At 43.7% G+C, this 19,192-nt stretch overlaps 1 protein-coding gene across 1 annotated transcript in view; it reads left to right on the top strand.

Annotated features, from left to right (window-relative positions):
- Positions 1-4,759: 4,759 nt before the first annotated feature.
- The window catches only part of LOC143942203 (uncharacterized), a 91,254-nt gene continuing 76,821 nt past the window's right edge, over positions 4,760-19,192 (top strand). Inside the window, exons 1-4 of the mRNA XM_077463456.1 lie at positions 4,760-4,915; positions 9,506-9,579; positions 10,993-11,010; positions 18,762-19,010. Of these exons, the coding sequence (XP_077319582.1) occupies positions 4,908-4,915; positions 9,506-9,579; positions 10,993-11,010; positions 18,762-19,010 (349 nt within the window). The 5' untranslated portion in view covers positions 4,760-4,907. The remainder of the gene's footprint in view (positions 4,916-9,505; positions 9,580-10,992; positions 11,011-18,761; positions 19,011-19,192) is intronic.

The raw sequence follows: 19,192 nt of genomic DNA, 5'->3' as shown, positions 1-19,192 counted from the left end.
TCCTAGTGCAGTGCATCCCACTAAAGAGATAACTTCCAGGTTTTTAGAAATCAATAAAATGAAAAAGGAAAGAGGGCCCCTCTCACTTTCCAATTGTTTCTTAACAGAAGCTCACTGTAAATTTCACTCAATCTTAATTCAGTTTAATAAAGTAATGTAGATTCAACAGTTCCCCAGCAGTTTAGCAGTTTATCATTACCATAAGCAGAAAAGCACAAAAGGCACACCTCGCCGTATACTTTCATGCAGAGGAATTACAAGTGCTAATTGTCCACTTAATTTCTCAAAGATCTCAAGATTCAGGGATCTCCCTTTTTTTTAAGTCTTTTCCATTAGTAGTAGATAAATAGGAAGGGAGGGGTGGGGGGAGGGGATGGATGGATGGACGGATGGATCTAGGCAGAGAGATGACCTGATGATTGCATAATAACTGCACAGCAAGTCCTATTACTCCCAAGGCTAGTTTCTTACGTTTAATTAGCACTTACGTCCACCTTTATCTCCACTCTCTCTCATAATTATCTCCTCCGTTCCCGTCTCCCTTGTCTCCTTTACTCGCTCCTCCACCTTGCCACCAGACCAGTTGTTTTTTTTTTTCCAATGAATCACGACACAAATAGCAACACAGCAAGACCACAGCAGGACACAGCAGACTCCTCGGATGCCCAGTGATGCTGTCTCAACAAGGACCCAGCTAGTAGCAAAAGTGTTGCAGGGAATATTGCAGCAGCCCGGTGGAATCAGCAGCACTGTTCGGCAGACACAGCGGGAGTCAGCGGGACTCAGGAGAGACACATCGAGTCTCGGCGATGCGGCGGTATAGCGGTGTACAGCGGTACAGCGTTGGGCAGTATATAGCGGTATAGCGTTGCGGCAGTATAGCGGGAGCAGGGGGTCACGGATCACGGATCAGCTGCCATCGATCTCACGAGCAGGAGGGGGAGAGCTAGCGTACACGTCACGCCGCCATCCGCTTAGCCACGCCCCCCGGAATCAGCTGTCTCCGCCGTGAGTGATGTTAGTGACAGGATCCCTTGTTTGTATTGTATCCAATCTTTGGATCCACTGAACTTCTCTCTAATTTAACATTAATTCTCGGTCAAGGTGGGGGTTACATAGCCATACAATAACCATGTATTTTAACTATGCAACTAAGTGTTAGATGTGATGGATCCCCGTACTCAAGAGGAGTAGGTCTGCCGTATAAGCTTCCCTTGTTCAGTACCAGCACAATCCAATATCCCTTAGCCCACCCAGTCCCTTGTTGAGGCATCCGTGTATGGTGGTAAGAAAAATAAGCCTCTTTATTCAAACAGGTTCAAAGAGATTTACACTCAGGGGACAATCCACCCTTCTTTGCATAATGACACAGGGTGGGGTAAACTTTACCTCCTCCAGTAACATGACACACAGGTGTATTCAACTTTCCAACAGTAGACCGTCTTTAGGAGGGGCAGCTGGAGAAACTCTGTCTCCCCCCTAGCATCTAATTCACATGCACATATACATCCTTGTCATGAAAAGGTCCACCTGTTGGTGGCGCTGTTGATCCCTTGGATTGCAGTACCAGTGTCCACCAGCGGGTGTCTTCTAACACCCAGGGCCTATAACAAGAGGACCTACCTCCTGGTGGCACTATTGGATCCCTGGACTTGTATCTACCTGACCTGTTCCTTCCCGATTCTGAGCCCATCCTGGACCTGTCCCTCTTGTCTCCTGCTATCTAGATCCCTGCTCTGCAGCCCATCCATCCGTCCCTACCCATCTACTGATTCCCCGGTGTATGACCTCAGCCTGGCTTTCGTTGACATCTCTGGTAGTTCCCATTTATTGTATATATATTTCTTGTTGTTGTGGTTGGTAGTGCACTGTTTGTTTTCACTTCCCTTTTGTTTATAATAAACACATTGTTATTTCACTCACATACGTTTTGGGTTTCCTCTGTGCAGTCCACACAGTCTGGTCTAATCATTCCCTGACAATCCCATAATACTTTGCTCTCAAGGCAGACAGAAACAATAGAACAATGGGATACAGGCACTTAACAAACACATAATCGTCTGAGATGAAAGGTGAAATTTATCTTATATATTTCTTGAGGGACATTGTTCAGAAATATTACTGTCCCAAGTGAAAGAGACCCTTCATTCTTTCAACACAAACCACACATATAGAACCCAAGATAACAGGGGTAAAAGTATGGTGTGGTTGTGCGGTGAGTCTGGTTAGTGCAGACCAGAATGGGGTTCTCGGTCAGCCTGTGCCCCTAATAGACACATGGTGACTTACACATAGGAGGGCCCGGGGGAACTGGACAAGGAATTTCCCAACATCTCTAAGGTAAGCTGGGTTCCACAAGCCCTCCACCCAAAGTGAATCCCATCACACTAGTGTTCTACAAAATGTCTGACCAATGGTAATGTGACTTTTTTACCTCTAATAGGCTTGTGATACATTATTTCACTTTTAGATACAAGAAAGAGTTATCAGAGGAAAGCTCACAGCCACTGCATCCCATCAATTAGAAATAGGACACAAGAAAACATGCTCACATCAGGAGCTGGGATTTTTAAGGTGCCAATAACCCAATTTCATAGACAGGTATTAAAATTCATAAATCTTTTATTCTATTAAAAAAAGTACATAACAAAACAAATACACTTTTAATATTACTGTATCAAGTTGTTTTGGATGTTAGCAAATGTGATCAATAGTGGATGGCATATATGGGGTGATAATCTGAGCAACACTTGTTTCTGAGCTCCATTTGTGTAACCAGCTTTAACCTGACCTCTCGTGAACAGATCTCTTGTGTACCGACTCGGCTAGTTTTCCTGATTACGTTGTCTGTTGCCCTTGGCTCGCTATCTGGCTCTCCTTTGCTTCATCCATCCATCCATCCGTATCTGACAGTGTCTTCTGGTACTCCCCTAGTGAGCAGGGTGAACCCGGGGGTTGTGACCTGGGGTCAGCACGCAGCTAAGCCCAAACCCTCCTGAGGGGGTCCCTGGCAGAATACTGGCTGGCCCTTAGACTCCATGCCCTGGGGGATCCCGTGTCACCTGCTCGTCTGTGGGCTCACAGTAGTAGTGCCTTAACAGAAAGGGAGTATAATTAATGGTAGCGACGCCAATATAAGTTCTTTAACATGAATTTCATTGAATACTGGGTGTTTATACAGTTATGGGGGAATACAAGCTCACTGGTATATACTAATTAGATTCAATAAGTAGAGATATACCTGCCAGAATTTTATTAACCCCCAACAGAGGGGTCTTCAATCACCAATCAACCCACAGGGCCACTTGAAGGAGAACAATAAAAATGTGTATTCTTTTTTTTGTACCGTCACCAGTCGGTGTCCCTGATCACTGCCATGTCAATCATATGATGACACTGTACTGCACTGGTGATAGTATGTAAAAAAAAAAAAAAATTAATTCATTTCTTCATTTTCCAAAAGATTAAGGAAAAGATTAAGACAAAAAAATTACAACTTCAAAAAACTTGTCATGCCTCTTACTAAATATTAAGAAAGGCTAGAGGGTGGGATTTTAAAGGTGCCAAACACAAGTTAATGTTATAAAACATCACATTTTTTTGATTGAAAACATTAAAATTGCATTGATTTTCATAAGAACATCATGAAAAGTCCCTACAGTGATGCAGTGTATTCATCTCTACATGTTTCACCAACCTATGGCTTCTTCAGGAGTTTTTTTAGATAAATACTGCAGAGATAATCACTAAAAATGCAAAGAACAATGTGTTAGTACAAAATTACAAAGAATATACTGTATATGAAAAGAAGAGAAAACTAAAATGGTATTTGAAGAAATTCGTTAGGGTACATAATAATCACATGTCCACGCATTCAAAGGCATTCTGGGGGGCTCCCTCATCTGAATTATAGCAAATTGAATTCCTGCTACATGTTGTGCACCAGCTGGATAGATCATGGAGAAATAAGCAAGGCTCTTACTAAATACCTTGGACTGTCTACATTACAAAAAGGGGTCATTTGGGGGATATCTGTACTGTCCTGACATTTCTTGGGCCTCAAGAGATGAGATAGGCTATCAGTACATGAGGATTGGTCAGTTTTCAGATATGCCCCATAGTTCGTGGACTCTAAAACTTTCCTACAGACTAAATAATAAACACTGATTTTGGTTATTTTCACTAAAGAAATGTAGAATACATTTTGACCTAAATTTATGAAGAAAGATTATTTATTTGCAAAATTTTATAACGGAAACAAAGAAAAACATTTTCGGTCTTTTTTCGTTTATTTAGCAAAAAATAAAAACCTCACTGGTGATTGAAAAGCACCAAAACAAAGCTTTATTTGTGTGAACAAAATGCTAAAAATGTAGTTTGGGTACAGTGTTGCATGACATTCAAAGTGCGACAGCGCTGAAAATTGGCCTGGGAAGGAAGGGGGTGAAAATGCCCAGTATTGAAGTGGTTAAGAAATTCAGTAAATAAACTTGTAGATTTAAAATTAAAATAAAATTGACACAAAATCGTTATTTATTCTTTTTTTTTTTTCTTTAAGTCAATATGTGCATGGCCACCATGTGGACGATCTGTAAACTCACTAGAAGATCAGTTTCCAGACGTACATACAGTACTGTAAATGACGCCAGAATGTGGTTTATTTTAACTAAGAATCGTCACTTCCCCTTAAGTGCAAAAAAAAAAAAACACATGATAATGTATCACAAAACAGGAAGGCTATAGGGGCATTGGCACATAGGCTCTCATTATCATTCTGCTCGGTCAGGATCTCTTTTGCTGAGATGTCATTACTCGGGATAACAGGTTCCAGTCTTTATCAATATTTATTCATCTTTAAAGGAGATCAACATTAAGAAGATCTGTAGGATTTGCAGACATCTTATTACATGACCAGGTATGATATTTGTATGTGCATTGCTTACTCTGCTCACCCTAGATTGTTGTTGTTGTTAGATTAGATCAAGTATTTTGAGAAAGGTATAGGATAGTATAGTATAGAATAGCATTAGTACAATGTAGTACAAGAGATTGACCATTTCTGTCTTTAGCATTGTTATCAGAACAAAAAGTCATGAGAAATTCAAAATGTTTATGGTAGCCACTGGAACATGCGTCTATGTTTCCCAAAGAAATTGACCAATAAAGCCACGGAGCACCCAGTAGAAAGTTGACACCAAGTGCCAAAACCTTGTCTGCCAGCGCTACCAATGCACTTTCTTTTCCGTCCAACCCTTCCTCCTACACCTTTTTATCTGTTAATTCAGCCAAAGCCCCACAAATTGATATGTCCACCGAATTATACAACAATACCCTAGCAGACTTGGAGCAGGTAGAAGATTTGAGTGATGAACAATCCATATTCTCTTCTGGCAAAGAAGAAGATAATGGGATGACCACCCCAACCTGTCCTATACCATCCTAACCTGTCCTATGCCACTCCAACCTGCTTTATACCACTCCAACCTGTCCTATACCACCCCAACCTTCCCTATGCCACCGAAACCTGCCCTATACCACCCAACCTGTCCTATGCCACCCCAATCTGTCCTATGCCACCCCAACCTGTCCTATACCACCCCAACCTGCCCAATACCACCCCAACCTGCCCAATACCACCCCAACATGTCCTATACCACCCCAACCTCTCCTATACCACCCCAACCTGTCCTATGCCACCCCAACCTGCCTTATACCACCCCAACCTGTCCTATACCACCCCAACCTTCCCTATGCCACCCAAACCTGCCCTATACCACACAACCTGTCCTATGCCACCCCAACCTGTCCTATGCCCCCCCAACCTGTCCTATACCACCCCAACCTGTCCTATACCACCCAACCTGTCCTATACCACCCCAACCTGCCCAATACCACCCCAACCTGTCCTATAGCACCCCAACCTGTCCTATGCCACCCCAACCTGCCTTATACAACCCCAACCTGCCTTATACCACCCCAACCTGTCCTATACCACCCCAACCTTCCCTATGCCACCCAAACTTACCCTATACCACCCCAACCTGTCCTATGCCACCCCAACCTGTCCTATACCACCCCAACCTTCCCAATACCACCCAACCTGTCATATACCACCCAAACCTGTCCTATACCACCCTAACCTGTCCTATGACACTCCAATCTTCCTTATACCACCCCAACCTGTCCTATACCACCCCAACTTTCCCTATGCCACCCAAACCTGCCCTATACCACCCAACCTGTCCTATGCCACCCCAATCTGTCCTATGCTACCCCAACCTGTCCTATACCACCCCAACCTGCCCAATACCATCCCAACCTGTCCTATACCACCCCAACCTGCCCAATACCACCCCAACCTGTCCTATGCCACCCCAACCTGTCCTATACCACCCAACCTGTCCTATACCACCCTAACCTGCCAAATACTACCCCAACCTGTCCTATAGCACCCCGACCTGTCCTATGCCACCCAACCTGTCTTATACCACCCCAACCTGCCTTATACCACCCAACCTGTCCTATACCACCCCAACCTTCCCTATGCCATCCAAACCTGCCCTATACCACCCCAACCTGTCCTATGCCACCCCAACCTGTCCTATACCACCCCAACCTGTCCTATACCACCCCAACCTGTCCTATGCCACCCCAACCTGTCCTATTCCACCCAACCTGTCCTATACCACCCCAACCTGTTCTATACCACCCCAACCTGTCCTATACCACCCTAACCTGTCTTATACCACCCCAACCTGCCTCATACCACCCCAAACTGTCCAATACCACCCCAACCTTCCATATGCCACCCAAACCTGCCCTATACCACCAAACCTGTCCTATGCCACCCCAACCTGTCCTATACCACCCCAACCTGTCCTATGCCACTCCAACCTGTCCTATGCCCCCCCAACCTGTCCTATGCCACCTTAACCTGCCCTATACCACCCCAACCTGCCCTACACCACCCTATACTATGATTTACAGGGGCTGTTTGGGGGTGTGCCCTTAGACCATGCACTGCCTGCAGGGATTTCGCCAGGATAGACAGGGGGGTGAAGCCATGTTTTGCTGCACCAGGTGACACCAACCCTAGTGACGCCACTGGCTGCACTTCCTGAAGGCAGCTGGGGTCTCTCTTCTGACCAATGTCCATCCTCTGCTTCCATCTCTTCAAGAACCTGCAAGAGCAAGAACCTAAACATGGCTTTGCGTAGATGTTTAAAGTCACAGCAGCCAAACACAGCTACTGGCACTAACCATAGAGTGGTCTCTTAATTGAAAGACTATTTTCATTCTCTCCCTGAGGAATTTTTTTGGTAGCTGTGTCTCAGTAAAGCTCCTGCCATGTGGATCATAATCTGAGGCCTAATCAGTCTAAAAGTTTGCTGTTATCGCTGAGAATTTTTTTGCACCTGTGTCTCCTTTGCAAAGCAATACCTTTCATTGCTGAAAAAAACTCCTGACACGTGCCTAACTTTGAGGTTTCTTTAAGGCTAAAAGCATTTTGTTTTATTCTTTTTATTTTAAAGGACTATTTTAAAGAGGAAGTAAACCCTGATGAGTTTACTTCCTCTTTCATTCCCTGCGAAGGCAAAGCATAATGGACTACTATGCGCTGTCATTCGGCGAAGCCGTGATGACGTCACTCCCGCGCATGAGCACGGGAGCCGACACGCGCGGCAGCTCCGTTGCTGAGAATGCCGCGCTCAGTGCGCCTGTTTTCGGGCAAATATCTCCTAAACCATATAGGTTTAGGAGAAATTAGGAGATATTGCTTGGACCTACAGGTAAGCCTTAATCTAGGCTTACCTGTAGGTCAAAGTGGTTTGTAAGGGTTTACAACCACTTTAAATAAGGTTTCATTATCTTAATACACCAAAAAAAAGCAAGCATTTTACCAATGACACTAGTTACAGTAGAGTTAAATGCTCATAGTATGTATGTATGTATGTATGTATACATATGCACACACACACATACATACATTATTATTATTATTATTATTAATAAACACGATTTATATAGCGCCAACAGTTTACGCAGCGCTTTACAATGTATAGGGGGGGACAACACAATTACAGTACAATACAAAAGGTACAGGAGGGCCCTGCTCGTAGAGCTTACATTCTAAAGGGAGGGGGTGGTGGTACAAAAGGTAATAGCTGCAGAGAATGATTTGATGGGGGTGGCTCTGGGACAGTTTTTAGGTGGGTGTGGGATAGGCTATATACATACATACATACATACATACATACATACATACATACATACATGTATACAAACACACTACACTATATCACCAAAAGTGTTAGGATGCCTGCCTTTACACGCACATAAACTTTTATGGCATCCCAGTTTTAGTCCGTAGGGTTCAATATTGAGTTGGCCCACCCTTTGCAGCTATAACAGCTTCAACTCTATTGGGAAGGCCGTCCACAAGGTTTAGAAGTGTGTCTATGGGAATGTTTGACCATTCTTCCAGAAGCGCATTTTTTTATAGTGCAAGAAATAAAAAATGCAGAGCTGATCAAATACCACCAAAAGAAAGCTCTATTTGTGGGGAAAAGAATTATAACAATTTAATTTGGGTACAGTGTCACATGACTGCGCAATTGTTATTCAAAGTGTGACAGCGCTGAAAGCGAAAAAATGGCTTGGGCAGGAAGGGGGTGAAGGTGCCTGGTATTGAAGTGGTTAAAGAAGAATTATACAAAAAATGATTGGTTAAACCCGCAAGTGCTTTTTTTTTGACCACTACTATTCCTTTATACTGTCTTTTAAAATGAGCAATTTAGAAATTGATGAAAGGTTTAGCACAGTAAAACACCTTTTGATAGATAAATAGTGGAATTTATATACAACTATATACATCATTCCAAAATGAGGGACAAATGAGAGGGAGAGGGAGAGGGACTTTGTACAAAATGAGGGACAGTCCCTCAAAATCAAGGACAGTTGTGGAAGTTGTGGAAGTACTGTCGTGAGTTGCAGTTAGTTGGGTTTTTTAATGTTGTTTATGAGTTAAAGATTGTGAAAACTGATAAGAATGATCTCAGCCCTTGTGTCCGCTGCCTTTTCTGAAGCCACTTTTGCTTCCTTCCTCTTTTATGCTGGCTGCAGCTGAGCTCTCCATGCAACCCGCTTCATCATATCTATTAGGACCTGTTGGGCGCTGCCATTTATTCATCTCAAAACTGATTTTCTCAGTCCTTGTAAATACGAAACAGCTCAATACAGCTTGACTTAATGTAAAGTAGGTGAGGTTCAGAAGGTAGCTAGATCTGGGTGAGGTTCAGAAGGTAGTTAGATGTGGGTGAGGTTCAGAAGGTAGTTAGATGTGGGTGACGTTCAGAAGGTAGTTAGATGTGGGTGAGGTTCAGAAGGTAGTTAGATGTGAAGGACCTCTGCAGCATCTGAAAATGATTTTAAGTGCAAACTGAAAGCACCCGAATGCATGATACATTTGTCTATATACAACAACACTGGTTGTATTTTTCTTCAGCACAGAACCAGCATTGTGTAATATGGGTGGAGAGATGTATGGCCTTCAACTTCCATTTCAGATCATCCTCATCTGTAAGTATACAAATTCTCAATGCTCTCTCTGTATTTTCCTACATAGGTCTTTTAATATATATTTATTGTATACACTAAAGTGTAATTGTTTAGAATCATTTGAATATTTTTTTTCATTATAAATTAAAGTATACATTTATTCCCCAAAGTAGCATTAACTTAGTAGCACTAAAAATGATCACCAGTCTATTGAAAACATGATAACACTCTCTTGTATTTCATTGAACTCTTCAGGTTATTGGATTTTAGAGGAATAAAATAAAATAAATAATTCCCAGCAATTACAGTTTTTTTTTTAATGTTACTATTGATATGTCGAAATTCCAAACCACATGTCCCGTAGTTCTTCCTAGGGTTTCTATTTTCTTTGACCTTATGGTAAAGCTCTTCCCATAAGAGGTAGACAGAGTTGGGATCTGGCAGTCGTGCCGGCCAGTCCATCAAAGGCCATACGCCACCTTCCTTCACTCATGGTTTGCCATAGCTGAGAAGTATATTTAAGGTATTCTCCTGCCGTATTATGAAATGTGCGCTAATTAAGTGCTGACCACAGAGGGATGGTATGACATTAAAAATAGAGTTGGTGACCTTTTTTCATAAGATGTTATCAGGAGGCGCGGCTATGGCCATCCATTCTGCTCAATATATACTAATAATTAAATGAAGCCACACTGCACAATTATTCACAATTTAAAGAGGAAGTAAACTTCCTCTGCAAACTTTTACCTATAGGTAAGCCTATAATAAGGCTTACCTATAGATATTGAAAATATCTCCTAAACATGTACAGTTTAGGAGATATTTCCAGTGAATGCAGCCAATGACATCACTGGCGCTTGCGCTCTAAAGGAGCAGCCCATGTTTGCCGTTCCTTCCTAGCCCGTGCCGTGAACGACGGCTCCTACGCATGCGCGGGAGTGATGCCTTTGCAGCTTTGGCCAGTCACAGTGCCAGAGCCCACGAACCCGAAAGATGTTGGCCGTACACGAAGAGACACGCTGATGGCTGAAGCCAGCTGTGCAATACAGTGAGGATAGAAAAAAATGTGATGAATAATTTTTATGTGTAAAATAAGAGAAATGCATTTTTTAAAATTATTTTTTGTTAATTTGTCAGCTTCCCCATTAGATAAAGAGATAATTTATCATATAAGGATTAAGATGAAGACAAGGGAGGCAGGTTTGGGGAATTTGTATTTCAAAGCAAATAGCCACGTAAATTCAACTCCTGATATTTCTGGATCTATAGTAGAGATCATTTTGACATAACCAGTTTTCAGTGAAGGTCATCTCCTCATATGTGTTTTTTTTCTTCATATGCTCAGTTTTGAATTGACCAGGTTTGTGAAACATTTATTTTAAATAAACCACAGGCCTCATTTATAATACTTTTTTTCCTTGTTCCTTTTAACAGCTCTGATCGGACAGCTGGGTAAGTTCACATCTTTCATACATATATTGTTAGAAAATTATGTATAACAACCTTATGTTTTTTCAGTGTTTATATGATACAATCGTATACATACAAATGTTTTACAATTTAAACAAAATTCTTAAAAGAGACGTATGTATTTTTTTTTTTTGTTTTTTTTTTATATCCATAAATACCTAGGTGGATGCAGCATCGGCCTGTTGCTGCATCTGTCCCCCTGCCACCTCTTCACTGAGAACCGAGCCACCGAACACCGCCGATGACTCGGTTCTCTCACATTCCCCGAGCAGAGAGATGTTGCCTGTCAGTCAGCATCTCGCCTGCTCTGCTCCTCCGTGCTCATTGGAGTGCTGAGCTGTGGAAGGCCGGGGAGAAGCCATTTTAGCCCCAGAGCAGCAATACCTGGAAGAAGATGGACGCTCCGTACTACAGGGGACAGCGGTGACATCGCTGGCTCCTGTGTCAGGTAAGTGACACATATTGGGCTACTATGCGATGCATAGTAGCCCATTATGCTTTACATTTGCAGGGAGACAAAGAGGAAGTAAACCCATCAGGTTTAAGTCAAGATGACATGGTGACTCAACTGATAGAAGTGACGTCAGCGGAGAGGGGACTTCAGATCGCTCTCTGCTGAAAACAGGTCACAGGAGTGCAAAACGACCCATAGGAGAAACCCAGCCAAACGAGCCCAGGCTGGACTTCTCCTTTAATGATTTCCATTAGCCTTGCCCAGCTACCTCTCTATGGATGTCCTGATCCCCCACCATATCCATCCCCATCTCAATAGTACTTTTCACACTATCAGCCAATACAGAGAGCTGGATATGTCCCATAGACCAGTGGTTCTCAACCTCAGTCCTCAAGTACCCCAGACAGGGGTTTTGGGAATTTCTCTTAGATAAAATAACTGTCCAAAATACCAAGCCATTGACTCTGATTTAAAGCACCTAGATAAAGATAAAAGATAACCTGCAAAACATGGCCTGTTGGGGGTACTTGAGGACTGAGGTTGAAAACCACTGCCTAGACAAAAGAGAGAGGTGATTGAGTTGAGTATGTATTTTGGGACAATTGCCATGTATCAATAAATATCCTTTGAATGCATGGATTAAATACAAGCAATTTTTAAAGATAACCTGTCACAATACAAATATGGGACATTTTTTTGTCAGCACTTTTTATAAGGTCTTACTTTCTACAGTAGAGTATGTAGCGGCGGCCTCCTGAAGAGCACGAGTTATTTGTTTTTCAAAATGTAACTTTACCCAAACTACAGTTTGGTTTGGGTCTATTTGCCTAAATTTGACTTCTGTGTCAGTCTGACAGGGCTGTGAGATGTTCAGCTTGGCCACAAGGGGGCACTGTCTTTGGTGGCAGGTGTGGAACTATGGTAACTCTGGTTGGGCGTTTAATTTACTCTCTCTCTGAGTCAGGTCAGTGGGAGTGGCCCACTCACTGTGCCCTCTGGGATGGGGTATTTAAGATGCGGACGTCACGTTGTTCGGGGTTCCGGTCCAGTATGCTGTGCTGATTACATGGTCTTGGTCCTCCTGATCAGCCCCCAGGAAGGCTATGGCCTGGGGTGCGGATCCACCCGATTTTGATGCCTCGGGGTTGGCTAGCCCAAGGCAAGGGAACTAAGGAAGCCTGCCATAGCCTGCAATTATACAGTGCCTGCCACCAGGTGTCACTGAAGTGCATCGGGAAAATGTAGTGCTACAGTTCCTCATGTGATGAATCAACAAGTAAATGGGCGGAGCCATGCCCAGGAGGAGAAGATCCTAGTGTTCCACATGCCACGCACCACACCCAAGGCGGAGGAAGATGGCGGAGGGTGTTCAGAGCACACCCGCCATGCAGCGGTTACCTGACATGCAGGATCGGGTCCTAATTGACACCAGTATTCGGTTAGAGCTCACCAGAGGACTGACACTAGGAGTCATTAAAGGGATGGAAAGACTCTGTATGCTGTGTCCCGGATGTCGGAAAGCCAAACAGTCAGAGTCAGTGCTTGGGCACGGTATGGGCATTGTGGTGCCCAGTTAACCTGTCTGGGGCCGGTGCCGCAGGAAGTCAAATACTACTTAGCCATTCTCACAACCGGACTTTGTCTGCCGCAAGCACAGGTGACCCGGAGGGCTGTGGATTGGGGGTCACCTCAGGTACTGAAAAAGTACAGGTCCTTAGACAATTTGTTTGAGTGGTCATCCCCGGAAGAGGCCAATTCCAGCGGAGAGGAAGAATGGTTCCTCGAAAAGTTTCACCTCCGCTGGAGCTCCACCAGAGCTCCAGAGAGTCTACCAACCTTCCTACAACCCCCAGTACCCCCTTTTGTACTTTCTTCTCTTGTAAGTCCATAAATGCTCTTATCACCAGAGCATCCACCTATCAGCAATGGGCTATCAGAGCCTCTGACTTGTGTTCTGCGTGGGCGGGGAAGGCCCAAGGACTTACCAAGGCTCTCTAGGTTCCAAAGAGATTTGCAGAGGAGAGTTGCTCAGGAGTGGGGCCTGGATTATCCATACGTTCCAGACCGTGTTATGGAAACAGTTGAAACCTCCCGGGAACAGTGGGAGAATTATCTGGTCTGGGATTACTAATGTCCCTAAACCTCAACGGACACCTGATAGTGAGGTAAGGGTAAGGTTCCAGGACATTTACAGAGAATGGAAGTGCAGGAGGGCAATCTACAAAGAAAAAGTGCTGTTGGCGAAAGCAGGACAGAATACCCGCAGCTACTCCATCTCAGTGAAAGAACAAGGGGACAGTCGTAAGAGATTGCCGTACCCAAGGTATTAACTGTGAGCAGGACTACTGGTGAGGTAGCCATAGATGTACTCAAATGTATCCATGTTTAGTTGCAGAAGGGCAGATGAGTTAGGGTGGGTTTTCCCCAATGTGACTGCTCTGCAGGAGACTGCCATTCAGGGTGCCTGGCATTGACAAGAGACTCCTGTTTAGGAGCTGAACAGAAAGTTTTTTGCCTACTGGCATATGTGTTCATTTGCCTGGCATGCCTGCTCAAGTTGTGCTCTGCAGGAGGTCTGTTAGACTCCTCTTGAGGGAGTGACAATATTGGCAGTGACATACATGCCATTACAAAATGTAATTTGTTCGGATACCTGACAGGAGATGATAACCCCTTCTGTCTGGTACAGTGTAATGTTTATTTAGTTCATAGTTAGAAATGATTTCTGTTTTCTCTTAGATGGATTGGAGATGTGACAGATGTCAATCTACAGATGAAGGCCTACAGTAAGCAGAATATTCCTCCTGAGGGAGCAATGCTCTGGTTCTGTTTGTACGAAATGTTATCTGTAGGGACCTACAGCTAGGTTGTATAAATTGTACAGAATTTGTATTGTGACATTTTGTACTTTACTTTTGATGTTACCCCTTTTTACATTTCATTCCCTTTCCCCATCCCAATTGTATGTAATTGAGATGCTCTCTCCTCCTTTAACTACTTCCCACCCGGCTGATGTACATATACAGCCGGGTGGGAGCTCTCTCCTTCTGAATGGACGTTCAGGAACATCCTTTAAAAGGACCCGGACACGGTGCATCTCCGATCGGCAGGAGGGCTCTATGATTGGCCCTCCTGATCACATGACGGCCGTGTCAAATCATAGCCATCATGTGATGTAAACAAACAGTCGTTGCTAGGCAATCAGCTCTCTTCTCCTCACACGGAAGTTGTCGCTGAGGAGAGGAGAGCAGATCGCTGCAGCCGGCTGGTGATCAGCTGTTTTTACTCATTGATCACCAGTCCAGTGTAAACATACATGTAAAACACACATGTCCCCAAAACACACATGCCCCCACAACACAGATGTCCCCAAAACACAGATGTCCCCAAATAATAAAAACACATGCCCCCCACATATGTCCCACTAAAATCACATGTCCCAATGATTATCTGCACACATATGTCTGTGATCACCTGCACACATCTGTACATGATCATTTGCGTACATATGTCCGTGTTCACACAAACCAATTATTATACACTTAACAGAATTTTACCAAAAACATGTAGCAGAATATATTTTGGCTTCAATTTATGACAAAATTCGATTTTATTGGATTTCTTTTAAAATAAAAAGAAGAAAATATAGTTTTTTTCCAAACTTCCGCTATTTTTCTGCTTACAGTATATCACAAAAAAGAAAAAAAAAGCGTCATGAATAAATACCATCAAAATAAAGTTCTATTTGTGCAAACAAAATGATAAAAATTTCATCAGCGTAGCATGACCGCGCAATTGTCATTGAAAGTGTGAGAGCGCTGAAAGCTGAACATTGGTCTGGGAAGGAAGGGGGCGAAAGTACTTGGTATTGTAGTGGTTAACAAGGAGGTACTCCAAATTTATTCCCCACATCTGGGGACAGCTGTGATTTAAGTCGGGGGGGGGGGGGTGAATGTAGCATTCACTACCTAAAGGTAGGTGATCTGTAAGTATTCTTAGTGACAGGACTCAGTTTCAGGCCAAATTTAGCCAGGCTTGTGACTTCAGACAGGCCTGAGGGGCAGGCAGCTCATGTGCGGAGCTCTGACCAATCATTAATTTGTATTGGCAGAGGGGAGGGCTCTCATATAAGTTGGGGGTCACCTGCTTCCGGGGAGTTCTAGTTTGGGGGATGGAGAAAATCAGCATGAAGTAGCTAGTGGTAGCCTGGGTGTCTACGCCACGCGGAGGAGAGGAGAGATGGAGGAGTCATCAGGACGAAGTAGGAACTAAGCCGGTAACAAAGGAGGGCCATAGTTTGAAGACCCATACTGTAAACACCAACTTAATACAAAAAGTGTTATTGAGCATTGAAAAAAGAAGCCACACATTGTTGAGTAGAAAGCCTTTTACTCTGTGCATATTCACATGTGCCTTTTATAAAACATTTAGCGGAAAAAAAAACTAAATTTTTTTTTCAAAGTTTTACCTTGAAATTTTTAAACAAATACCGAAACAGTCATGTTTCCAAATATAACATACACAACTCTGGAACTTACAAAGTTCAACTTTGCAAAAAAGAAGGCAATATCAGAAATTTTCTAGTGTGATCTGGCCTTCATCAGATGGGGTGAAGCCACCCCTGTAAAAGCCAAATTTAGAAGATGCACACAAATTGTGAATCAAAATGGGGATTTCCTTTTCTGATCCCATACCTAATGTCAACATGTGCTATCTCCTATCATGGCGGATCAATTGATGTGTTTTGGGGCTCTCACCTTCTTGAGTTGGGAGGAAGGGGTTGCACCCACAAACTACGTACATTGAAATCCCCTGATGGCAGATAGCACATGTTGGTGATTGGTTGCTTAGGACCTAGCAACCAACCACCTGCGGGTTGACTAGAAAAGTTAAATTTGGCCAGCTCCTCCCCGGCCCTATGTCCTGGGCTGTGCTGCCTCTCAGTCTCCATTGTTCACTGATGACATCAGCAGAGGAGGCTGAAGGGGAGGGAGAGAGAAGGACCAAAGGAAAACGCTGAGGGTGGAGAGCGAAGCGGCAGCTAGCAGTAGGAGGAAGGGATTGGCATTGCAGACCTGTTCCCGGTCTACCTTTCACCAACCCCGATCGACAGGTACCCCGAGCTTGACGAGTTGCCGACCACCACTGTAGACCTTCTCTTGGGGTTGGAACATGCTCCCTGCAGTCTCATAGGTTGTAATTGTAGAGCCTACCCCACATTTCCGGGGGCCTGGTGGTGACCTCCAGAGGAAGGGAGGGCCAACATACTTCCTCAGGATGTAGGTTACTAGGCATGGTGGGTGATGAACAAGATAGAAAATTGGGCACCAGTCACAGGCAGGCACAGGGCACCCTTAGACAGGCAGACTCCTTAGACAAAAAAATAGAATATTTTAAAAGTTAAGGTGGACAGCAGTACAGGAAAAGAGCCTTTAACCTTAACCAGCACATCTGTACTTTTTAGAGTAGGCTGTCTCTGATGGCAACTGAATTTTACTCACAGCATCATACAGAATTCCTTGGATGAGTTCTCTCTTGAAGCTCTCCCAGCCACCTCATAGGTCCCCGGGCCATGAAGAGTCACCTCTGGTACTTCTCTAGAACTCCATCCCTCTCGGCATTGTTTCTCGGTATTGAGCAGGCTCTCTTCTGCAGAGTCTTGAACACCTGGATAGGCCTCAAACAGACCTAGCAGCCAGTGGGACTCCTGGAAAGGCCTCAGGCTTCAGGCCTAGCAGCCAGGAGCTTTTCCACACACACCCAGCCAGACCTCAGAAGACCTAGATCACCTGACCTTCTCCAAATAAATACCTTCTCCCAGCATTCATAGCGGCCAGTCTGATTGGCTGAGAAAGGTATGTTTATTCATAACCTGACCTCACTGTAGCGCATCATACTAATGCCAGAGGCGACAGTGCCACCTACTGAAAAAAAGGGAGAAGCAACAGCTGAAACAGGAGTAGGAGAAAAGCCATTTGACCGCTAAACACTACAAATTAGCAAGGCTGGTGGCTACCCAGCACAACTAAATTTACCTGTAGCCCTGCTTTGGTACACATAATTGCTACATAATTGATTCCTGGCAACCTATAGATTGATGAGAGAATCAGACATCAGTTCCAATCTCTGGGGATGTAGGAATCAAGCATGAATTTCTATGGAGACCTGATTGCTGACTTCCATGTCGGAAGTAGGGTTGTAACCTTTTCTCCAACCTGAAACACTTAAGCGGCGCACAGGATTTTTATTTTTTTTGTAGTATACACTATAGGATTGCAAAAGATCTGGGACAGCTTTGGGTGCCCCAAGGAGAGTAGTAATGTGACGCACAGTGTGCTGCGGCAAAGAGGGTGTGTGGCCAATATGTGTTAAAAGTGGAAGGGGCGTGGTTAAATAAAACAAAAAAATTCTTGTCTCCATAAAATAATCTTAGATTGCTGTTCCACAGGTAAGTCTCTCATAGACTGTAAGTTTTCTGCTACATGTTTTTGGCCAAAAAAAAAGCGTATATTGATTGATTATAATGTCTACAAGCTATGGGATATATTTATGGAATTTTTATCAATTTATTATTTTTTTATTAGTAATGGCGGCGATTGCCAACTTATAGTGGGACTGCGTTATTGCCACAAATCAGATACTAACTAAGTGAACTTTTGACACTTATTGGGGAACCAGTGACACCAATACAGTGATCAGTGTTAAAAATATCCACGTCACTGTACTAATGACACTGGCTGGGAAGGGGTTAACATCAAAGGCGATTAAAGGGTGTGCCTAAAATGTGCATGGTTACTGTGTGGGAGGTACTTGTACTGTGGGAAAGCACAGATCTCTGATTTTGGTTTTCAGGAACACAGGATCACTACCTTCCCTACTGACAGAACGGCAATCTGCTTTGTTTACATAGGCAGTTTGCTGTTCTGCTTGTGTCCCGAATGATCGGTGGGATCTGGTAGACTTTGAGTCCGCCAGACACCGCTGATTGGTTCGCACTGTGTCCAATCACAGCGAGCGGGTCGCCATTAGTGTGCATGCGTGCCCCAGACTCAAAAGTGGAGGATCATGTACTAAGTACGTGATCCTGCACAGGAGAGCCGATTTGTGGTCGTATGTGCACAGTGGTCCTAAAGAGGTTAAAACAGTAATTTGGTCAAATCCAGGTGTCTACTTTGGACTGACCCTTTCATTTTTGTACATGTACAATAACTACAGTTCCTTTTGCCTAACCGGCAGGTAGATGTTTCCGTTTTTTATAGTTACTGTTATTATCTTACAGGATCTGCAGCAAGACCAGTGGTGACCTTCACTCCGAACTGGAAAAAAATCCACGTAGGACAATCTCTAACAATGACCTGTAATGTGGAGCCTCCTGCACCTTTTTATTACTGGTACCGTAATAACAATTGGATATCTAGAGGGAAGAACTATGTGACTGATTCTGCTAGGGCAGGAGAGAGTGGGGATTATAAGTGCCAGACCAGTAATGGCGGTACAAGTGAGATCGTCACACTGAGCGTTATCTATGGTAAGATAATATGGACATTTATTATGTTGTCTTCATTTGTCACTATCCAGTGGTGCCCCCCCCCCCTTCCAAGCAGTCACAAAAAAAAGAAAATGTAAAAAAATTATTTTATTTTTAAAGCTGGCCCTTTAAAAAAATACAAAAAAAAGGTCCTTAAGTGCACTGTGTTCAGACGCCGGACA

Source organism: Lithobates pipiens, unplaced genomic scaffold (genome assembly GCF_037356315.1).
Source record: "Lithobates pipiens isolate NorthernLeopardFrog02 unplaced genomic scaffold, aLitPip1_a1.2 Scaffold_30, whole genome shotgun sequence".
Classification (NCBI taxonomy): Eukaryota; Metazoa; Chordata; class Amphibia; order Anura; family Ranidae; genus Lithobates; species Lithobates pipiens.
This window is presented reverse-complemented; position numbering and strand designations above follow the sequence as displayed.